Raw genomic sequence first — 18,185 nt, 5'->3', positions numbered from 1 at the left:
AAGCAGCTGCTTTTCAAAGTAGGCGCCGTGCAATTGGACTACAGAGAAAGAAATCCTTCGGCACTGCGGCAACATGCTTGATTGCTCACAAAGGCAACTTCCTGACCCCTCAGTCACCTGAGGCCTCTTCCTGCCCTGTCCCTGCACGGACCTCTCCCATCTAAACCCTTTCAAGGAGGGAACACACCAACGTCATAAAAAGGGACAAAAAAGCACTTGGGGCTGGGGGGTTGGGTGAGGGGTGTCTATTTCATAGCAGGACTGCTATTAATGTCACTATTTAAGCCAGGTAAGAGTGAGGAAATGTGACAACCCGCTCACAGTGAGTGGGGAGGAGGTCTCATTACTGGGAGACTGTCTCCAAGCCATACACAGGTTGCCTTCAGGAGTCAATTCCACACTTATTAGGAGACACCATTCGTTTTTCTTTCTAGAAGCAGTAACACAGCTCTACAGCCACAACATCCTGTCTTAAAACGAACACATTAAGTGTTGAGAGAAGCTTTTCAAAAAGCAATAGGAGCAACAGAAAGGAAAGAATTATAACGCATAAACTGGCTGGAAATAAGGAAGAAAGCTACGAAGACATCCTGGAAGTCTTCACGCTTGAGAGTTCTCACAATTTCTCCTTCTATCCTGATTAACCAACCCAAGCAGCAAAACCACAGAAATACGAGATTTCAACTGTAAACATTTCAGAATCCAACATCTGAAACTTAGCTAACTGCCTTAGTAGGCAACACCCAATTATAGGAAAAGGGGATAGATAGCCTTTGAAAAGACTCTAATTTGGAAAAGTATTTTGTCCAACTTCTGTGGCATACTCACTCTGAAACAGAGTGGATGATACTATCGTCCTATGAAATGTTCTGAACGTCATAAATGGCTAAACGACTGCATGTGAAAGACAGCCGAGGGGCGCCTTCCCCGGTCACTTACCCTCACAGCCCAATGGGCCTCTGCAGAAGGCGGCGTGACCATCAAAGGGCTGCTGGTGTCGTGCTGAGGAGAAAGAGGTACATTGCACTGTAGCTGGAACAGAATTCAACTACAGGAGGATGTGTTTACTATAAGGATACACATTTCAAAGTGCTTTCAAAAAGGAGGAAAACCTCAAAAAGTTAAACACAGAATTACCATATAACTCAGCAATTCTACTCCTAGGTATAGACCCAAAAGAACTGAACACAGGTGTGCAAACAATTCCTTGTACATGAATTATTATGTCCACCAACAGATGAATGGATAAACAAAATGGGGTAGACTGCACAATGCAATCTTATTCAGCAACGAAAAGGAATGAAGTACCGACACATGCTACAATGTGGATGAACCTTGAAAACATTATGCTGAGTGAAAGAAGCCAGATGTATGACTCTATAAAATGTCCAGAACAGGCAAATGCATAGAGACAGAAAGCAGATTAGTGGCTGCCAAGGGTTGGGGGAGGGGGAAATAGGGAATGATTATTTAATGGGTGTAGAGTTTTCTTTTGGGGTGATGAAAATATTCTGGACCAGATAGAGGTGATGGTTACACAATATTGTGAATGCACTAAATGTCACCCAATTGTTCATTTTTAAACAGTTAATTATAGATTATGTAAATTTCCCTGCAATTAAAAAAAAATTAAAATGAGGGAGAGAGAAAACATGGAGAGGTAGATAAATAGATGATATTAGAAGAACGTGAACTTGAAGGATTTTGACACTTACAAATTTAGGCGGCGGCATGTTCAAATTCAGATTGCTCAAGGTAACTTCGTGGCCGCTCTGTGCACAGGCCACTAGTCTCAGTGCAACATAGAAACCCTGCAAATCCAAAAAAGGGGGAGGCGTAAACCCCACCCAGCTGGCAGCGGCAGTGGCAGAGCTGTCTGCAGCAGTGGGCTTTGGGGAAAGAGGGATTTCAGTTTACTTCAACAAGGAAGACTACATGTGAGTGAGTCACTTACAGTGTTGAGCAGAACTGGTCTCACCCTGGGAGCACTGTTTAAATGAATATGCTAAAACAGACTTAGCCCATAGCTTTCTGAACAATGTAAAATTTCAAATAAATGTATTTTCAAAAATAATGAGCTCTCAACATTTAGGAAATGCTAGATTGTAAAAGTAGCAGACTGCAGTTTAAGAGTCTAAAGGATGGTTCAAATATGCGTTGACTTTTTAAAAATGGTTTGAAATAGACACAGTTGTTCGGGAATTGACACTCACGATTCACTGGGATCCCCCTGGCCTCACTGAACAGAGCATCTCCCACTCACCCCCCCTACTCCCCAATGGCCTGACGTGGACTTCACTTCCCACATAAGGACAAAGGACCTGAACCAGGCCGTCAGGGGCCTTGGCTCCTCCTCGCCCTCCTCCTAACCCAGAACCGGCCATGCCACAGTCTTACTGGACTCGTGTGGCATCACCTAGTTTTTTTAAACTGATCAACGGGCCTAATAACACGGACTCTTTTTAAAACTGTAAACACAATTATGGTTTTAAAAACTTCTTCAAAGAGATGAGCACTAGAGCAGCTTTTCTCAAGCTGATGTCTACAGAATGCCCGTGTAGAGTGTAGAGAAACGGGGACATTAGTAAGGTTAGAAGAACTGCATTAAGCCAAGTTAACAGGGCTCTCTTACACAAAGATCCTCAGAACCTTAACACACAGATGTGCACTGTGAATCTCAAGCGAGGGAGGAAAAGCTAACGGTGCTTCCCCGACGGGTCGGACCACGGACAGTGAGACACCAGGAACACCATCCCTTGGAATATAGTTTGGGGAAAGACTGAACTAAATTAAAATACGACCATTTAAAAATCATAAGTACTATAACATTCCATTTATAGAACCTTCTCAAAATGACAAAATTATGTCAGAGAAGGAACCAGTGGTTGCCAGGGGTCAGGGTGTGACTACCAATGGGCTGCATGAGGGAGACTCTGGGGTCTGAGAATGTTCTGATACTGACTGTTGTGATGGTTACTTCAATCTATGCAAGTGATGAAATTACATAGAACTATATACGACAGAAACAAAAGCCACAAGAAAGTGCAGGTATCAATAAAACTGGTCAGCTCTGAGTCAGGCTTCTGAGCAGTGTGCTTTGGTGAGAGCTGGGAAATGATACACGGGAACTCACTGAACTATTTTTTGCAACTTCCATGAGAGTCTGAAGTTATTTCAAAATAAAACGTTTTGAAAACATTTCAACTGCTTGTAAGCACACAAAATATTAACAGATACGCTAACCATGAAAGATGGCTCCAAGAGTTCAAAAGACCTTTATTTCAAAATGAAACCTTCCCATTTTAACAGTTTGATGTCCGCACTTATGACTAGTAATACTTGTCAGTGGAGACAACGAGGAAGGAAGTGCAGAGGTGACCCGGCCTGGGGGCTCTGGCCCAGCCCCTCCACTTGCTCTGTGTATACGTGTATATACCTGTTTGTCCAAGAACCCTTTACCTTCTGGGTCGGCCAAGTCCCATATCTGTGGAAACACAAAAATGCTCGTGAGTGCGACTGCGGATCATTGCCCGTTTAATCACAAAACAGAAGCCACCATCGCTACATGCGGGCCTTATGTATATGCCACAGCAGCCACAGACTCAGAACAGGTGAATAGCCTTCACCCCTCCCTCCCCCCAGGGGCACACAGCGGTCAGTGGCAGAGCCCGGAGAACACCCAGGTACACCTGGCTCCGAGGCCAACATAAATCCACAGCTATCAAGATCCCAAGAGCACTCAGGCTTCTTGTCTGCTATTCAAGCAAAGGGTGGCAGTAGCCATCAGAGCACTTGGATCTACCAATTACAGCCCCGAGAGGCTCGCAATGGCCAGCCCACTTCCAAGGGGAGTACAGACCGCATGAAGAGGGGTCTGCACAGGCTGGCCTTCACCTGCCGGGGGAGCCCTGAGGGCGGCCACAGAAATCGCTATCATTCATCACATACCTTCCCAAGGATAATGTCTGAGAGCCCAGACTTCTTTAGAAAAAGTGCAGCTTCACTCGCCCCAACTCGCCCTGTGTATGCTGGGTCTACCTGGAATTGGGGAGCAACACTTGAGACAAGGCTTCAGCAACGGAGCAGCAGGTAAAAGCATTACCCATGACACTGGCTGCTAGCTGATAATTTGGAAACAGAAAGGGACGAAAGGCCTTACTGGGCTGCAATTCACAGCTGTGGTCTCTGAGTCACTCACTCTAATTTCAATCCAAAAAGACACTAGTGAAAACTTACCTGCTTGTAATAAGATTCATATAATGGATTTCCAGTGGAAATCTGTAAACAAAACCACAGATATTGGTCAAAGGTGGACACAAAACCCTTCTAAAAAAAAGTGTCCCTCAATTCTGTTATCACCAAAATACACAATAATGAAAATCAAAATTTATGCACTTTAAACGTCCTCTACACGTGGACTGTAGTTTATTTTCAGAGATAACACACTTTCTCGATTTAGAAAAAGGAGATGTTAATGCTCTTAAATAAGTCCCGATTCCAACACAAACAACACAGTCGTTCAGGAAGGAACAGCAGCCCAGAGTCGTTTTCCATTCACTGACCGATGGGATTTCGGTGCGTCCAGGAGCTCAGAGGGAAAAGACACCCTTATCCTTTGAGATTGTTCTCTGGCTCCGGAACCAGAACAGGAGCTTCTGCACATCATCATGAATCACCAGTCACAGAAGATTCAGACTGGTTTCCCCACTCCAGGTCTCGTCCCCACCCATCTCGTCCTCCACCAGCCACCCACCCAAGGGCTGTGCAAAAACCACTGACCAGCCCCGGCCGTCAGGAGAGAGCTGGCCAGTGACTGCTCCCACAATGACAGGCAGGAAGTTCAAAATCCTCAGCTTGGAACCGAAGACACTCCATGTTCCAGACATTCCAGATTCCCCAAGATGTCGCTGTTCAGAGAAGGTAACCACCCGGTCTAGGATCAAGCGGCAAATTGAGGCCACGCCTGGATTCAGCCTGGTTGGCGGCCAAACCCTCGCACATCCCACCGTGTCCACGGTCTCTCTTCCCAACCTCAGCGAGCCACCCACCAGTGGCGGGGATCTCCCCCAGTGGAGGGGATCTGCAGGTGTACGCCAGCAGGGGGAGGAATTCAGCAGCCACTAAGATGTTAGCTGTAAAGGCTTACACATGTTGGTCTTTTACCGCATGAAGGGAAAAAAGCAGGACATGGCAAACTTGCCATTGATTTAGTGAGCAAGAAAAGTGAAGAAGACACCATTATGCTTAATCGTATGTAAGAACTGGTGTGTAAACAGGTAAAGAGAAGAATGCCAGGAAAAATGAGTACCAGATGAGAGGTGGGATGACAGTGTTTATTTTAAAAGTCTTTGAATGCTGTTGTGCGACTTTTCATAATGAATAAAACTGGGGGAAGGTGGGTTCCCTTCAGTTACAATCACTGATTTGAACCAGCCCAACACTTGCATCCTGCTGTGCTGTAAAAAGTCATTTCAGGTTAAAAATAATGCCCAGATTACGGTCAGCTCCTCTGGAGGATGCCAACACCTGCAAACACAGAAAGAAGCGAAAGTACAAGAACACCAGCAAGAGAGAAGGAAAACAGAAGGAAAAGAGCAAAAAGATCTGAAAGGCGGCAGAGGAAAGTCAAAAAAAAAAGAAAAAGGGGAAAAGAAAAAGGGAAATCCTGAAAAGGCAGAAAAAGCTAAAAAGCTAGGCAGAACAATGTGAAAAAGCAAGAAAGGAGGGTAAAGGCCAATGGCTTGAGAAAGAAAAGGCAACAACACCAATAAGAAGAAATGAGAGCTAAGTGGGGAATTCCCTGGTGGTCCAGTTGTTAGGACTCTGCGCTTTCACTGCCGTACTAAGATCCTGTAAGCCGCACGGCTCAGCCAAAAAAAAAAGAGCCAAATGTACAGCTACAGCAGCTCCCTAGCGGGAGGGTTCCTCCTGCCCTGGGCCCTTGTGTATACCGTCCTGGGGGAGGCTGTCGCCCTTAGCTTCTTATGACTTAGATGGCAATGTCCACCATCACACCCTGTTTGATTTCCAGGGTTTAAAACCCCACATGAACTCATACAACTCAATAGCAAAAAACCAAACAACCCAATTAAAAAATAGGCAGAGGATCTGAATAGACGTTTTTCCAAAGAAGACATACAGATGGCCAACAGGTATGTGAAAAGATGCTCAACATCACTAATCATCAGGGAAATGCAAATCAAAACTACAATATCTCACCTCACACCTGTTAGAATGGCTAGCATCAAAAAGATAAGAAATAACAAAGTGTTGGAGAGGGCGTGGAGAAAAGGGAACCCTTGCACACTGTTGGTAGAAATGTAAACGGGTACAGCTGCTATGAAAAACAGTATGGAGGTTCCTCAAAAAATTAAAAACAGAACTACCATATGATCCAGCAATTTCACTTTTGGGTATTTATCCAAAGGAAACGAAAACACTAAGAAAAACGAACAAACAAACAACAACTCCATGTTCACTGCAGCATTATTTACAATAGCCAAGCATGAAAGCAACCTAAATATTTACTCATCAATGGATGAACGGAAAAAGAAAATATGGTGTGTGTACACACACACACACACACACACACACTCATGCACACAGAGGAATATTATTCAGTCATTAAAAAGAAGGAAATCTTGTCATTTGTGACAATGTGAATGAACCCTGAAGACATTATGCTAAGTGAAATAAGTTAAACAGGGAAAGACAAATACTGGATGATCTCACTTATACGTGGAATCTAAAAAACAAAACCAAGAAACCAAACTCACAGACACAGAGAACAGATGGGTGGCTGCCAGAGATGGGAATAGGGGGTAGGCGAAATGGGTGAAGGTGGTCAAAAGGTGCAAACTTCCGGTTATAAAATAAGTAAGTCATGAGATATAATGTACAGCATGGTTAATATAGTCAATAATACTGTACTGTATACTGAAAGTTGCTAAGAGTAGATCTTAAAAGTTCTCATCACAAGAAAAGAGATTTTATAACCATGTGGTGATGCATGTTAAGTATTGTGATCATTTCACAATGTGTATAAATAGCAAATCATTACATCGTACACCTGAAACTAATATAATGTTATATGTCAACTATAACCTCAATTTAAAATAATTAACCAGTTAAAAAAAAAAAGCTCTGCATGCTTTCAAAACACATCTCCCCAGAGGAGTAAGGCTGACAGAGGAAGCAAAGTCAGGCAGGCTGTTTGTCATCAGTAAAGGTAACCGTGCTGGGTCTAGATAGCACATCCTGTGCCCCAGCTCATGGAAATGGAACGCACAGACCACAGGGACCCCCCACCTTGACAAATGTCCCCTTCCTGCCAGCAATCAGAGAGGCACGGGTCTGAAAGGCATTTCCAGTGGGATTTTTTTAAGATCTCATGGTAAGCAAGAGAGAGGTTTCCAAGCTACTACTATTCCAACGAAAAAAAGTTAAGATATTTGGAGCATAGATGGTTAATAACTGCCTCAAACTTTCCGAATGCTTCTGAACTAGATCCACCATCAGGAGGAACAAGACCCCAAACAGTCCAGAAAAGGCTCTGAAGCCCCAGGCCCAAAGCTTGGCCCATCGATGCTAAGGGCTCATCCCACAGACAGTCTATGGCCAGGTGTTGATCCCAAATGACCTACCACTAACGGAAAACCACAGAATATGCCTCACCCATTCCTCTCTAAGTACAGGAATCAATTTGGGTAACCTGGGACAATGACAGCAGTGAGAGGTTCTGATTTAATCACACATACCTCAGGCACTACATAAGCAGAAGGGGGAGTAAAGGGAGAACACCACCAGATCTAATGGCACTTCCTCTTACCACACGACTTCCTCCCGGCGACAGCAGAGTCACACCTGCAAGCTGCCCAATACACTGTTGCAACAGAGCTGAAGATGAATGCTGCTAAGGCCTCGAGTCCCCACGTGACGGGCAGAGACCTCGGACACAAACAGCTCGTTGGCGCAGGCAGCCGCTCTGCTGGGACAGAGCCCCCTGAGAGCTGAGAGTGGGCACCAGAGCTGCCCACCTCTGCCTAACCCCAAAGCGAGCCCAGGGGCAAAGGTAGAAAGGGGACAGGCCAGGCGACAAGGCCTTCAGTGTAAGAGGCTGCAGACAGCTCTGAGATGGCTTCAAGAATGGACAGAGCCGGCCCAGGAGGGTGTTCCCTCCACCAGCCCACTGTGCTAAGATGCCATCTTTGACTCTGAATTGTTCATTGAAGTTCAATATAACTTTCAATTTGATCTTTCAGTTGGTCTCCTAAAATACTAAGAAAAGTTCCTGTGGCCTCTTCACTCTAACCTCCACCCCAGAGGCAACCTACAAACGGGGAGACAGGGAGGGCAGCACATCAGGGAACAAGTTCACATCCTTCTCCTGGGAGGCCTTTAAACTCCACAGTTCATGCAAGTGCACGCAATTTTAATGCTGGAGAAAACCAGCTTGAGATGAGGAACACAGCAGTACTACTTTGGAGGGGAAACCCTGAGGACTGGGGTTCTGGCCACACCTAACCCTCTCAGGATTGAGTCCATCCAGCTCTCTGATTCCTGCTTTCATCCACGGGCAGGAGCTCTTATGCAAAACAAAGCAATGATCGCTGGCCTTGCTTGTTTCAAAATGACATTTGTAAAGCAAATTAATTTTCGTTTTAAAACTTTTAGAAAAGTATAATTCCTTGTTCTGATAAATAGTGGATCACATTTACTGAGCCTCACTATTTTCTATCCTGTACCTCATTTAATTGTCCCAAACAATGCTATGGGCAGGTACTACTGTTCGTCCCAATTTATGCGTGAGGAGACTGAGGTTACCTTGCCCAGGGTCACACAGCCAAGGAGTGACGGAGCCAGAGGAGACCCAGGCCATGTGGCACTAACCTACTCTGCACCCTGCAAAAATAGCCCAGGCATGACAGAGCCAGACACAGGGCCACTGCACAGCCTCCCGTGCACGCTCACCTGAGAAAAGGCAAAACACGTGATTATGTCATGGTACATTTTATTCAACAGACATGGTCAAAGTGCAAGACTTGACTTAAGCATATGAACTGACTTGAAAACCAGTGCAGCCTGCCATTTCCTCAGGAAAACTGAGACCCCATAACGGCTGTGTTTTTCAAAGCTGTTGCCAAGTTTTGCAGGAAGTTAGGCACATAACACCAAAAGACATCCCTGTCTGAGTTCCTCCTTGGAAAGCAAGATGCTGACGCAAAAACAAGGCTAGAGAAGTGCTCACTTGATAATCCTTGCATTTCGCCTTCCACTTAGAGTTAGTTCCCCTCACTATTTGCACAACCATTACCATGGCGGTGCGCACAGCCCTCCAGGCAGGCCGGACCATATTCTGCAGGTGAGGAAACCGGGACATAACTCAGTAGCACTCAAAGAGCGTCAGCAAACACTGGGGCATCCTGAACCTCCCTGAAACTGACAGCTCACTCCAACTGCCAGATGAGAAGTTTCTAAGCCAGAGTTAAGGTGAACACTGCCAAGAGAACTGAGACATGAGAAAGAGCTTTCATAAATCCTGAAGAAAAAGACATCTCAATTTAAAAACGAGCAAAGGATAAGAAAAAGGTGATTCTGAAAGAAGAGATGCAGCAACGTTAGGGGAGATGTTCAATTTAGGTACTGCAAAATAGAATGAAATGACAGTTGTTTGCTATCAGGTTGGCAAAATCAAAGAGAGGTGCCATGCCAGGTTGGCAAAGGTGGAAACACATCTTGGGCCCTGCCAGTGGGAAAATAAACTGAGTGGAATGGCCTTCTGGAGGCCAATGCAACAACATGTGATAAATGTGTATGCCCCTGATATGCAGGCTTAACGTGATTCTTTGTTGATACAGATAAGATTACTCTAAAATTTATACAGAAAGGCAAAGGAGCTAAAACAATGTCGAAAAAGAATAAAGTGGGAGGAATCAGTCTACTCAATTCCAAGGCTTGCTATAAAACTACAGTAATTACGACAGTGTGGCACTGATGGAGGGAAAGACATGTAGAACCATGGAACAGAACAGCGAGCCCAGGAACAAACCCACACAGATACGCCCAGCTGACTTCTGACAAAGGTGCAAAAGCCATTCAGGAGGAAAGAGGCCTGTTCCACAAATGGTGCTGGAGCAACTAGCCATCCAGAGGAAGAGAATGAGCCTGGAGACCTAAGTCTCACACTTTTTACAAAATTAACTCCAAGTGGATCATGGACGTAAATGTAAAACTATAAAACTTTTAGGAAAAAACAAAGGAGAAAATATTCAGGATCAGGGGCTGGGCAAAGAGTTCAGACTTGCCACCAAAAGTCTGATTCATAAGAAAAAAAAAATTGATAAACTGGACCTCATCAAAATTTTAAATGTTTGATCTACGAAAGACCCTGATAAGAGGAAGCAGAGACAAGCTACAGATTAGAAGGAAATACAGCTGACCCTTGAACAACGTGGGGGTTAGGGGTGCCCACCCTCCACACAGTCAAAAATCCGAGTGTAACTTATAGTCAGCGCTCCATACGCAGTTCCTCTGTACCTGCAGTTCCACATCTATGGAGTCAACCAACCTCAGATCTAGTAGTACTGTAGTACACATTTAATGAAGAAAATAAAATAAAAATTTTTTAGAAAATAAAGAAAAAAGAAAAGGAAAAATTCACATATAAGTGGACCTGCGCAGTTCAAACCTGTGTTGTTCAAATGTCAACTGTATTTGCCAATCACATATCCAACAAAGGACTAGTATCTGCAATACATAAAGAACTCTCAAAACTCAACAACAAAAAAGGAAACAATCCAATGAGAATATGAGCATAAGACATGAAGGAACAATTAGCCAAAGAGGATATACAGATGGCAAATAAGCACATGAAAAGATGGCTAGCATATCGTTAGCTAGGCAATGTAAATTAAAAACCACTGTAACAGGGAACTATATTCAATATACTGTAATAACCGATAATGGAAAAGAACCTGAAAAGTTACACATATAACTGAATCATTTTGCTGTATACCTGAAACTAACACATTATAAATCAACTATACTTCAGTCAAAAAAAAAATTGTCTTGAAAAACCACAGTGAGAGGCCACCACACACCTACTGGAATGGCTAAAACAAGAAATAGTGACACCAGGACTTCCCTGGTGGCACAGTGGTTAAGAATCCGCCTGCCAATGCAGGGGACACGGGTTCAAGCCCTGGTCCAGGAAGATTCCACATGCCGCGGAGCAACTAAGCCCGTGCACCACAACTACTGAGCCTGCGCTCTAGAGCCTGTGAGCCACAACTACTGAGCCCACGTGCCACAACTACTGAAGCCCGTGCACCTAGAGCCCATGCTCCGCAACAAGAGAAGCCGTTGCAATGAGAAGCCCGCGCACCACAACAAAGAATAGCCCCTTCTCACCGCAACTAGAGAAAGCCCGCATGCAGCAACAAAGACCCAACGCCCAAGGCAGCCAAAACAAAACGAAACAAAACAAAAGAATCCACCTGCCAAGGCATGGAACACACGTTCGAGCCCTGGTCCGGGAAGATCCCACATGCCACGGAGCAACTAAGCCCGTGCACCACAACTACTGAGCCTGCGCTCTAGAGCCCACGAGCCACAACTACTGAGCCCATGTGCCACAACTACTGAAGCCTGCGTGCCTAGAGCCCGTGCTCCACAGCAAGAGAAGCCACCGCAAAGAGAAGCCCATGCACCTCAACGAAGAGTAGCTCCCGCTCGCGGCAACTGGAGAAAGCCTGTGCGCAGCAACGAAGACCCAACGTGGCCAAAAATTAGAATAAATAAATAAATACATTTATTAAAAAAAAAAAGAGTTGGTGACACTGGTAAGCATGCAGAGAAACTGGATCACTCATACGGAGCTTGTGGGAATGTAAAAAGGTACAACTACTCTGGAAAACAGCTTGGCAGCTATTAAAAAAAAAAAACTAAACTAAACATGCAACTATCACAGGACCCAGCAACTGTCCTGGGCATTCATCCAGAGAAATGAAGACTTAAGTTCACAGAACATCCTGTACTCAAATGTTTAGTGCAGCTTTATTCATAATCGCCCAAAACTGAAGCACGCCAGATCTCCTTCAATGGGTAACTGCTTCAATGAACCGTGGTCCCACAGCACCATGGAATACTACTTGGCTATGAAAAGGAATCAACTACGGATATACACAACAACCCAGGAGAATCTCCAGAGGATTATACGGAGTGAAAAAGGCCAATCTCCAAAGGTTACATACTGTATGATTCCACTGTACATTATTAAAATGCTGAAATTATAGAAATGAACAGATTAGTGGTTGCCAAGGATTCAGAAAGGAAATTCAGAAAGGGAAGTGGGTGTGGCTGTAAAAGGGCAACTACAGAGATCCCTGTGGGGATGGAGCTGTTCTGCATCTGACTGTAGCAATGTCAATGTTTCGGTTAGGATGGTGTCCTACAGATTTGCAAAATATTACCACTGGCGAAAACCAGATAAAGAATACACAGGATCTCTCTGCATCGTTGTTTTTTAACAATTCCATGTGAATCTACAATTACCTCAAAATTAAAAAAAAAAAAAAAAAAAAAGAGACTCAGGAGATGTCAAAACCAAACGCAAGGTGATATTTTTAGATAATCAGGGAAATTTGAATATGGACTGGGTATCAGATTATTATTAATTAAGTTGTGGTATGGCACTGTGGTAATGTAAAAGAAAACAGTCTCAGCTACTAGAAGTGCATATTGAAATATGATTTCTAAGATGAAAAACACTTGGGTAAAGACATTTGCAAAACGTTGGCATCTGTTGTGAACGGGTGGTGAGTACATGGGAGTTCATTAAACTCTTCCCTCTACTTTTAGTGTGCTTAAAATTTTACATAATTAAAGACCAACATTTGATGTGTTTCTGCTCTGGCAAGGATTTTAATGGTACAAGCTGCTTCAGGTTTAAGTGTGATAAATGAAAAGTAGCTTTATCACTGGCAGGATCGTGCTTCTGTCAAATAATAAAAACCAGAATTTATTTATTTGTTAATTTCTTTAACAAATAATTTCTTTCTTTTTATTATTTGACAAAACCAGAATTTGCTTTTGTCAAATAATAAAAACCAGAATTTCTTTAGGCCTTCCCGATACTCTAGGGTCTCCTCCTGGGATTCTGTAATGATCAGATATGCAGGAAGGCAGAAGGGCAAGAGGGTTAGATCAGTTTGCCCTTCTTCAGGGCGGGACTGCAGGTGACAGTAAAGGACTGGAAATAGTCAAGAACTAGTTAAGCCAATAATGAACTGCTGTGTCTCCTTGGGACAGAATACCACAGAGCGGTAAAAATGGCACAGGCAGAACGTTTACGTTGTTTGCTCAAGTGAAAAGGGAGGGCCCAAATCAGCACGCAGTTATGACCTGGCTGGTAAGCACACAGTGATCACATCCACTTGGATCTAAACCTGGCAGGACGGACACCACATGTGTACAGTGATTCCTACCTGTGAACTGGTTGCCTCTCCCGGCTTTCTGAGTTCTCCAGTGATCCACGTTAGCGCACACTGCTTTTTGTAAATAGGACAGAAAAGGGAAAAGGAGGCGCGAAAGGAGAAGAGGGATCTGAAGGATGATACACGATTCTCCCCAGGGACCCAAATGACCGCCATGACGAAGGCCAGCTGAAGACGTGTGCCTGCCATTTGGCCCAGAATGTGGGGCCTCCCTCTGACCCACACAGAACTCAGGGCCTGCAGTGGGGACATGACACGGGGGAGTTCTCCTACAAGGAGAACCAAGGAGCAAGAGAACCACACCTGAAAGTTTAGACACACAATGAGGCATCAATGTGAACAAGCCAGGCAGGGGGAGTTTAGGGCGAGACGCCACCTGGAAGAACACAGAATCAAGGTGTGAAAGCTTCCATGCTCTGGGAGTCCAGCACTCTCAATCCCATCTACCGGAAACAGAAGTGAGGAAGGAACAAAGGTCACTGGAGGCAGCCTTCCTGCTCCAACACACTGCGCTGCACAGGATGCAGGGACCAGGCAGGAATGGCAGACACAATGAGATGACAGGTCTGCACACCCCTTGCTGAGAGGTCTGAATGTCATCCTGTCCTCCTGAAGGCGACCTGAACAGACGCGCTCACGAGAAGGTGAACCAAGTATGCACTCAGCTACTCGGATCAGGTGACAGGAGGGAGGGGAGGAAGCTAGGGAGAGACTGCCATCGTCCTCCAGGAGAATGAGGCCCAAAGAACACAGCCATCCACGATGCGGAAACACGCAGAGAAGAGGGGGCTGTTCCCCCTTGAACATGTTTCTCTGGGATGTCCCTATGGGACGTCGAGGTGGAAATCTCTTTTCCATTCCAGCAGTATCTATGGAGTGCCTGCCTGGTCCCAGGCACTGGCCTCCACTGGGGTGCAGCAGTGAATAAGGGGACCACACCCCGGCCCCACCCTCTCGGAACTCCTGGTCTTGAGGAGAATGTCATTAGCCGTGACAACACACGCAGCGGGGCTGTAAGTGCTATGAGGAAAAGACAGGGTGGAGGGCGACTCTGTAGCCCACAGACACACACCTGCGAGGGCAGGGAGACGGCGGCTACGCTGCTGAGCCTGCCCGAGGGGACACGAGACAACCAACAGGCTGAGGAGCGCCCACACGGATGCGCTGGGGGAAGACAGGCCCACAACGGAGACAGAAGGAGGTGCCGCTGGCAAGAAAACACCAAGGGAGTGGGGTCCTGTGGGGACCAGAGGGCGGGCACAGAGAGAGGGGTACAGGGTTGAGTACGGCCATGCAGAGGAGCAGGTGGATGGCACTGGAAAGGGACCTTGCCCAGGCAGCGTGGGTGGGGCAGGGAGCAGATTCCAGCCAAACACTGCTGCTTAAGATCAATGTGGCCCTGGGGACTTCCCTGGCGGTCCAGTGGTTAAGACCCTGCGCTTCCACTGCATGGGGCATGGGTTCGATCCTTGGTCGGGGAACTAAGATCTCGCATGCCTCGTGGAGTGCCCCCCTCAAAAAAAATTTTTTTTAATTAAAAAATAAATAAATTAAAAGATCAACGTAGCCCTGGCCTCCCTGCAGCTCTCCCTGGACACCACTCCTCCAGGCGTCGCAGAGAACACCCCCTGCCCCATCATTTCCATTCTATCTTCCCTTCCTCCATTCGATGGACCAGGCCCTGAAGAGGCCCTGGGGAGACTCATAGGGGCGACATCTTAGCAGTAAGTGCCCCCTACACAGCAGGGCACCTACAGCCCTCCTTGAAAGCACCCGTTTCTCACGGTGCTCCCAACTTTCCCCAAGTGTGCTCTGAACCTTCCCAAAATTCCTTTTCTACATCGGCCACCCCAGGGTTCCAACATCCCTGCCATCTTCTGAGCCCTGGCCCAACATTACACGAGGACCCAGGGATCCCCAGGACAGATGGAGTCAGCAGCTCTCTGTGCCTCCTCCCTGCTCCCCTCTGTAGGTGGCACGACCAGCCTCCCACTGCCCACTGCTCTTCCTCAGAGCCTAGGAGCCCTCTAGGCACCAGGCACCAAGCCAAGCTCCCGGATTCCACTGTGAGCAGAAAGGCAGTCCCCGCCACCGCAGAGCAGCACATCACATCACGGTCTGGTCAGGGAACAAACACACAAAGGCACTGGCAAGGGCAGCACAGGAATGGAGCTTTGTCCTGCCGGGGAGGCAGGGAGGGATTAGGCAGACAGAGCAGCGAGGGTGGCCTTCCAACCCCCTCCTCGCTCTGCACATGCCTCTGCCCAGGCCCCAGCCTCTCAGCTGGAACCTCACCTTCACCAGCTTCCCCCTCCATCCCATTTGGCAGGAGGTCACGCCCCTGCTCGAAAAGACCCTCTGTGGTTGCTGAGGGAGTGTGAACCTCCACCCGGCCATGCTTTCGATGCACCCCAAAGCCACCTCCCGGCCCTGCCAGGTTAACTTCCCCCAAACTCACCCGTACACACACACACACACTCACTTGCTCACAGACACACACACACAGCCGTCAAGCCCCGCCTTCCTTCCTGGTCTGGCAGATGCTCTACTGAACACACTGTGCACCTTTCACCCTTGTCTGGGCACAAATTATCCTGCGGGGAGGGGGGATCTGCCTGCTGAAAGCCAGTTACCTTCCAGCCCCAGCACCAAACCCCCTGCTGTAAGACACTGCCCAAATTCCCAACTGAAATGAGTGCCTCTCTCCCACACTCCTAATTTATGTTAAGGCTACTGTTATGACCGGGCCCCCTCCCTACATTTCACTACTTGGGGGGTGGAGGTTTCACATTTATTCAACCCCACCCACAACGCTGGGCCCATACCTTCAGGAAAAGTTTGTTCATGGAACAGGTGAGATTTAGATGAAACCTCGGGAGGGAGTGGGTAAGATGGGTAGAGAGTGGTCAGTTCTCAGGCAGACAAAGCTCCACCCCTCAGACTTCCCTGGTGGCACAGTGGTTAAGAATCCGCCTGCCAATGCAGGAGACACGAGTCCCAGCCCTGGTCCGGGAAGATCTCACATGCCGCGGAGCAACTAAGCCCGTGCACCACAACTACTGAGCCTGCGCTCTAGAGCTCTCGAGCCACAGCTACTGAAGCCTGCGCTCCTAGAGCCCGTGCTCTGCAACAAGAGAAGCCACCGCAATGAGAAGCCTGCGCACCGCAATGAAGAGTAGCCCCCCGCTCGCTGCAACTAGAGAAAGCCCATGCACAGCAACAAAGACCCAACGCAGCCAAAAATTAAAAATAAATAAATAAATGAATTTATTAAAAAAAAAAAAAAAAAAAACTCTACCCCTCAGAGGCAGAGTGAAAAGCTACAAAGCTTCTCAGGGCCTCAGTTTCCCCATCTGTAAAATGGAGATAATACAGTGACTGCCCTGACCATTCCTGTAAGTATCAAATGAGAATATGTAGGTAACTAAATGTCCATTGACAGATGAACGGATAAAGAAGATGTGGCGGGGGCTTCCCTGGTGGCGCAGTGGTTGAGAATCCGCCTGCCAATGCAGGGGACACGGGTTTGAGCCCTGGTCCGGGAAGATCCCACATGCCACGGAGCAACTGGGCCCGTGAGCCACAATTGCTGAGCCTGCGCGTCTGGAGCCCGTGCTCCGCAACAAGAGAGGCCGCGATGGTGAGAGGCCCGCGCACCGCGAGGAAGAGTGGCCCCCGCTCGCCGCAACTAGAGAAAGCCCTCGCGCAGAGACGAAGACTCAACACAGTCATAAGTAAATAAAATAAATAAATAAATAAAAGAACGTGAATTTCTAAAAAAAAAAGCATTTAATTCATTTAAAAAACAAAACAAAAAAAAGAAGATGTGGCACATAGATACAATGGAATATTACTCAGCCATAGAAAGGAACGAAATTTGAGTTATTTGTAGTGAGGTGGATGGACCTAGAGTCTGTCATACAGAGTGAAGTAAGTCAGAAAGAGGAAAACAAATACCGTATGCTAACACATATATACGGAATCTAGAAAAATGGTACTGATGAACCTAGTGGCAGGGCAGGAATAAAGACGTAGATGTTGAGAACGGACTTGAGGACACAGGGAGGAAGGGGAGGCTGGGACGCAGTGACAGAGTAGCGCTGACATACATGCACCACCAAATGTAAAATGGATGGCCGGTGGGAAGCTGCTGCATAGCACGGGGAGATCAGCTCGGTGCTTTGTGAGGACCTAGAGGGGAGGGATAGGGAGGGCGGGAGGGAGGCTCAAGAGGGAGGGGATATGGGGATACGTGTGTGCATATGGCTGATTCACTTTGTTGTACTGGCAGAAACTAACACAACATTGTGAAGCAATTATACTCCATTGTGAAGCAATTATACTCCAGTATAAAAAAAAATTATACACTCAAAAAAAGAAAAGAATATGTAGGTAAAGCACACACTACAAAGGGAAGCAGTTGTTATAACTATTATTATGGTGGTTGTTATTATTGTTACTGAAACAGAAGAACAGGTTTTATCTACAAAGAACTGTCATCCTTACAGCTGGCCGTGACAAATGATCTTTTTACCAAACAATAAAATATTTCACCAAACGTTGGACACGCTATAGCACATATCGTACTCGGTTTTCTCACTCAACTAGTTGGCTGAGCTGCTCCCAACACCAGGACAGAACAGTCTTTTACCAGTTCTCTTAGTCTCAGTGGTCGTTCTTTCTAAACATACA

At 46.4% G+C, this 18,185-nt stretch overlaps 1 protein-coding gene across 11 annotated transcripts in view; it reads right to left on the bottom strand.

Moving 5' to 3' along the window:
* The window catches only part of EPS15L1 (epidermal growth factor receptor pathway substrate 15 like 1), a 101,468-nt gene that overhangs the window by 74,262 nt on the left and 9,021 nt on the right, over nucleotides 1-18,185 (bottom strand). For 10 of the 11 annotated variants that reach the window (XM_068536795.1, XM_068536797.1, XM_068536792.1 and 7 more), the window contains exons 2-6: nucleotides 4,237-4,278; nucleotides 3,949-4,038; nucleotides 3,437-3,484; nucleotides 1,716-1,811; nucleotides 940-1,002 (exon numbers count right to left, since the gene is read on the bottom strand). In XM_068536795.1, the coding sequence (XP_068392896.1) occupies nucleotides 940-1,002; nucleotides 1,716-1,811; nucleotides 3,437-3,484; nucleotides 3,949-4,038; nucleotides 4,237-4,278 (339 nt within the window). The remainder of the gene's footprint in view (nucleotides 1-939; nucleotides 1,003-1,715; nucleotides 1,812-3,436; nucleotides 3,485-3,948; nucleotides 4,039-4,236; nucleotides 4,279-18,185) is intronic. The other variant, XM_068536796.1, reaches the window with a different exon arrangement.

The sequence above is a fragment of the Eschrichtius robustus genome, chromosome 2 (assembly GCF_028021215.1).
Source record: "Eschrichtius robustus isolate mEscRob2 chromosome 2, mEscRob2.pri, whole genome shotgun sequence".
NCBI classification, from domain to species: domain Eukaryota; kingdom Metazoa; phylum Chordata; class Mammalia; order Artiodactyla; family Eschrichtiidae; genus Eschrichtius; species Eschrichtius robustus.
Note: the sequence above shows the minus strand (reverse complement) of the source record. Positions and strands in the feature narration are given on the sequence as shown.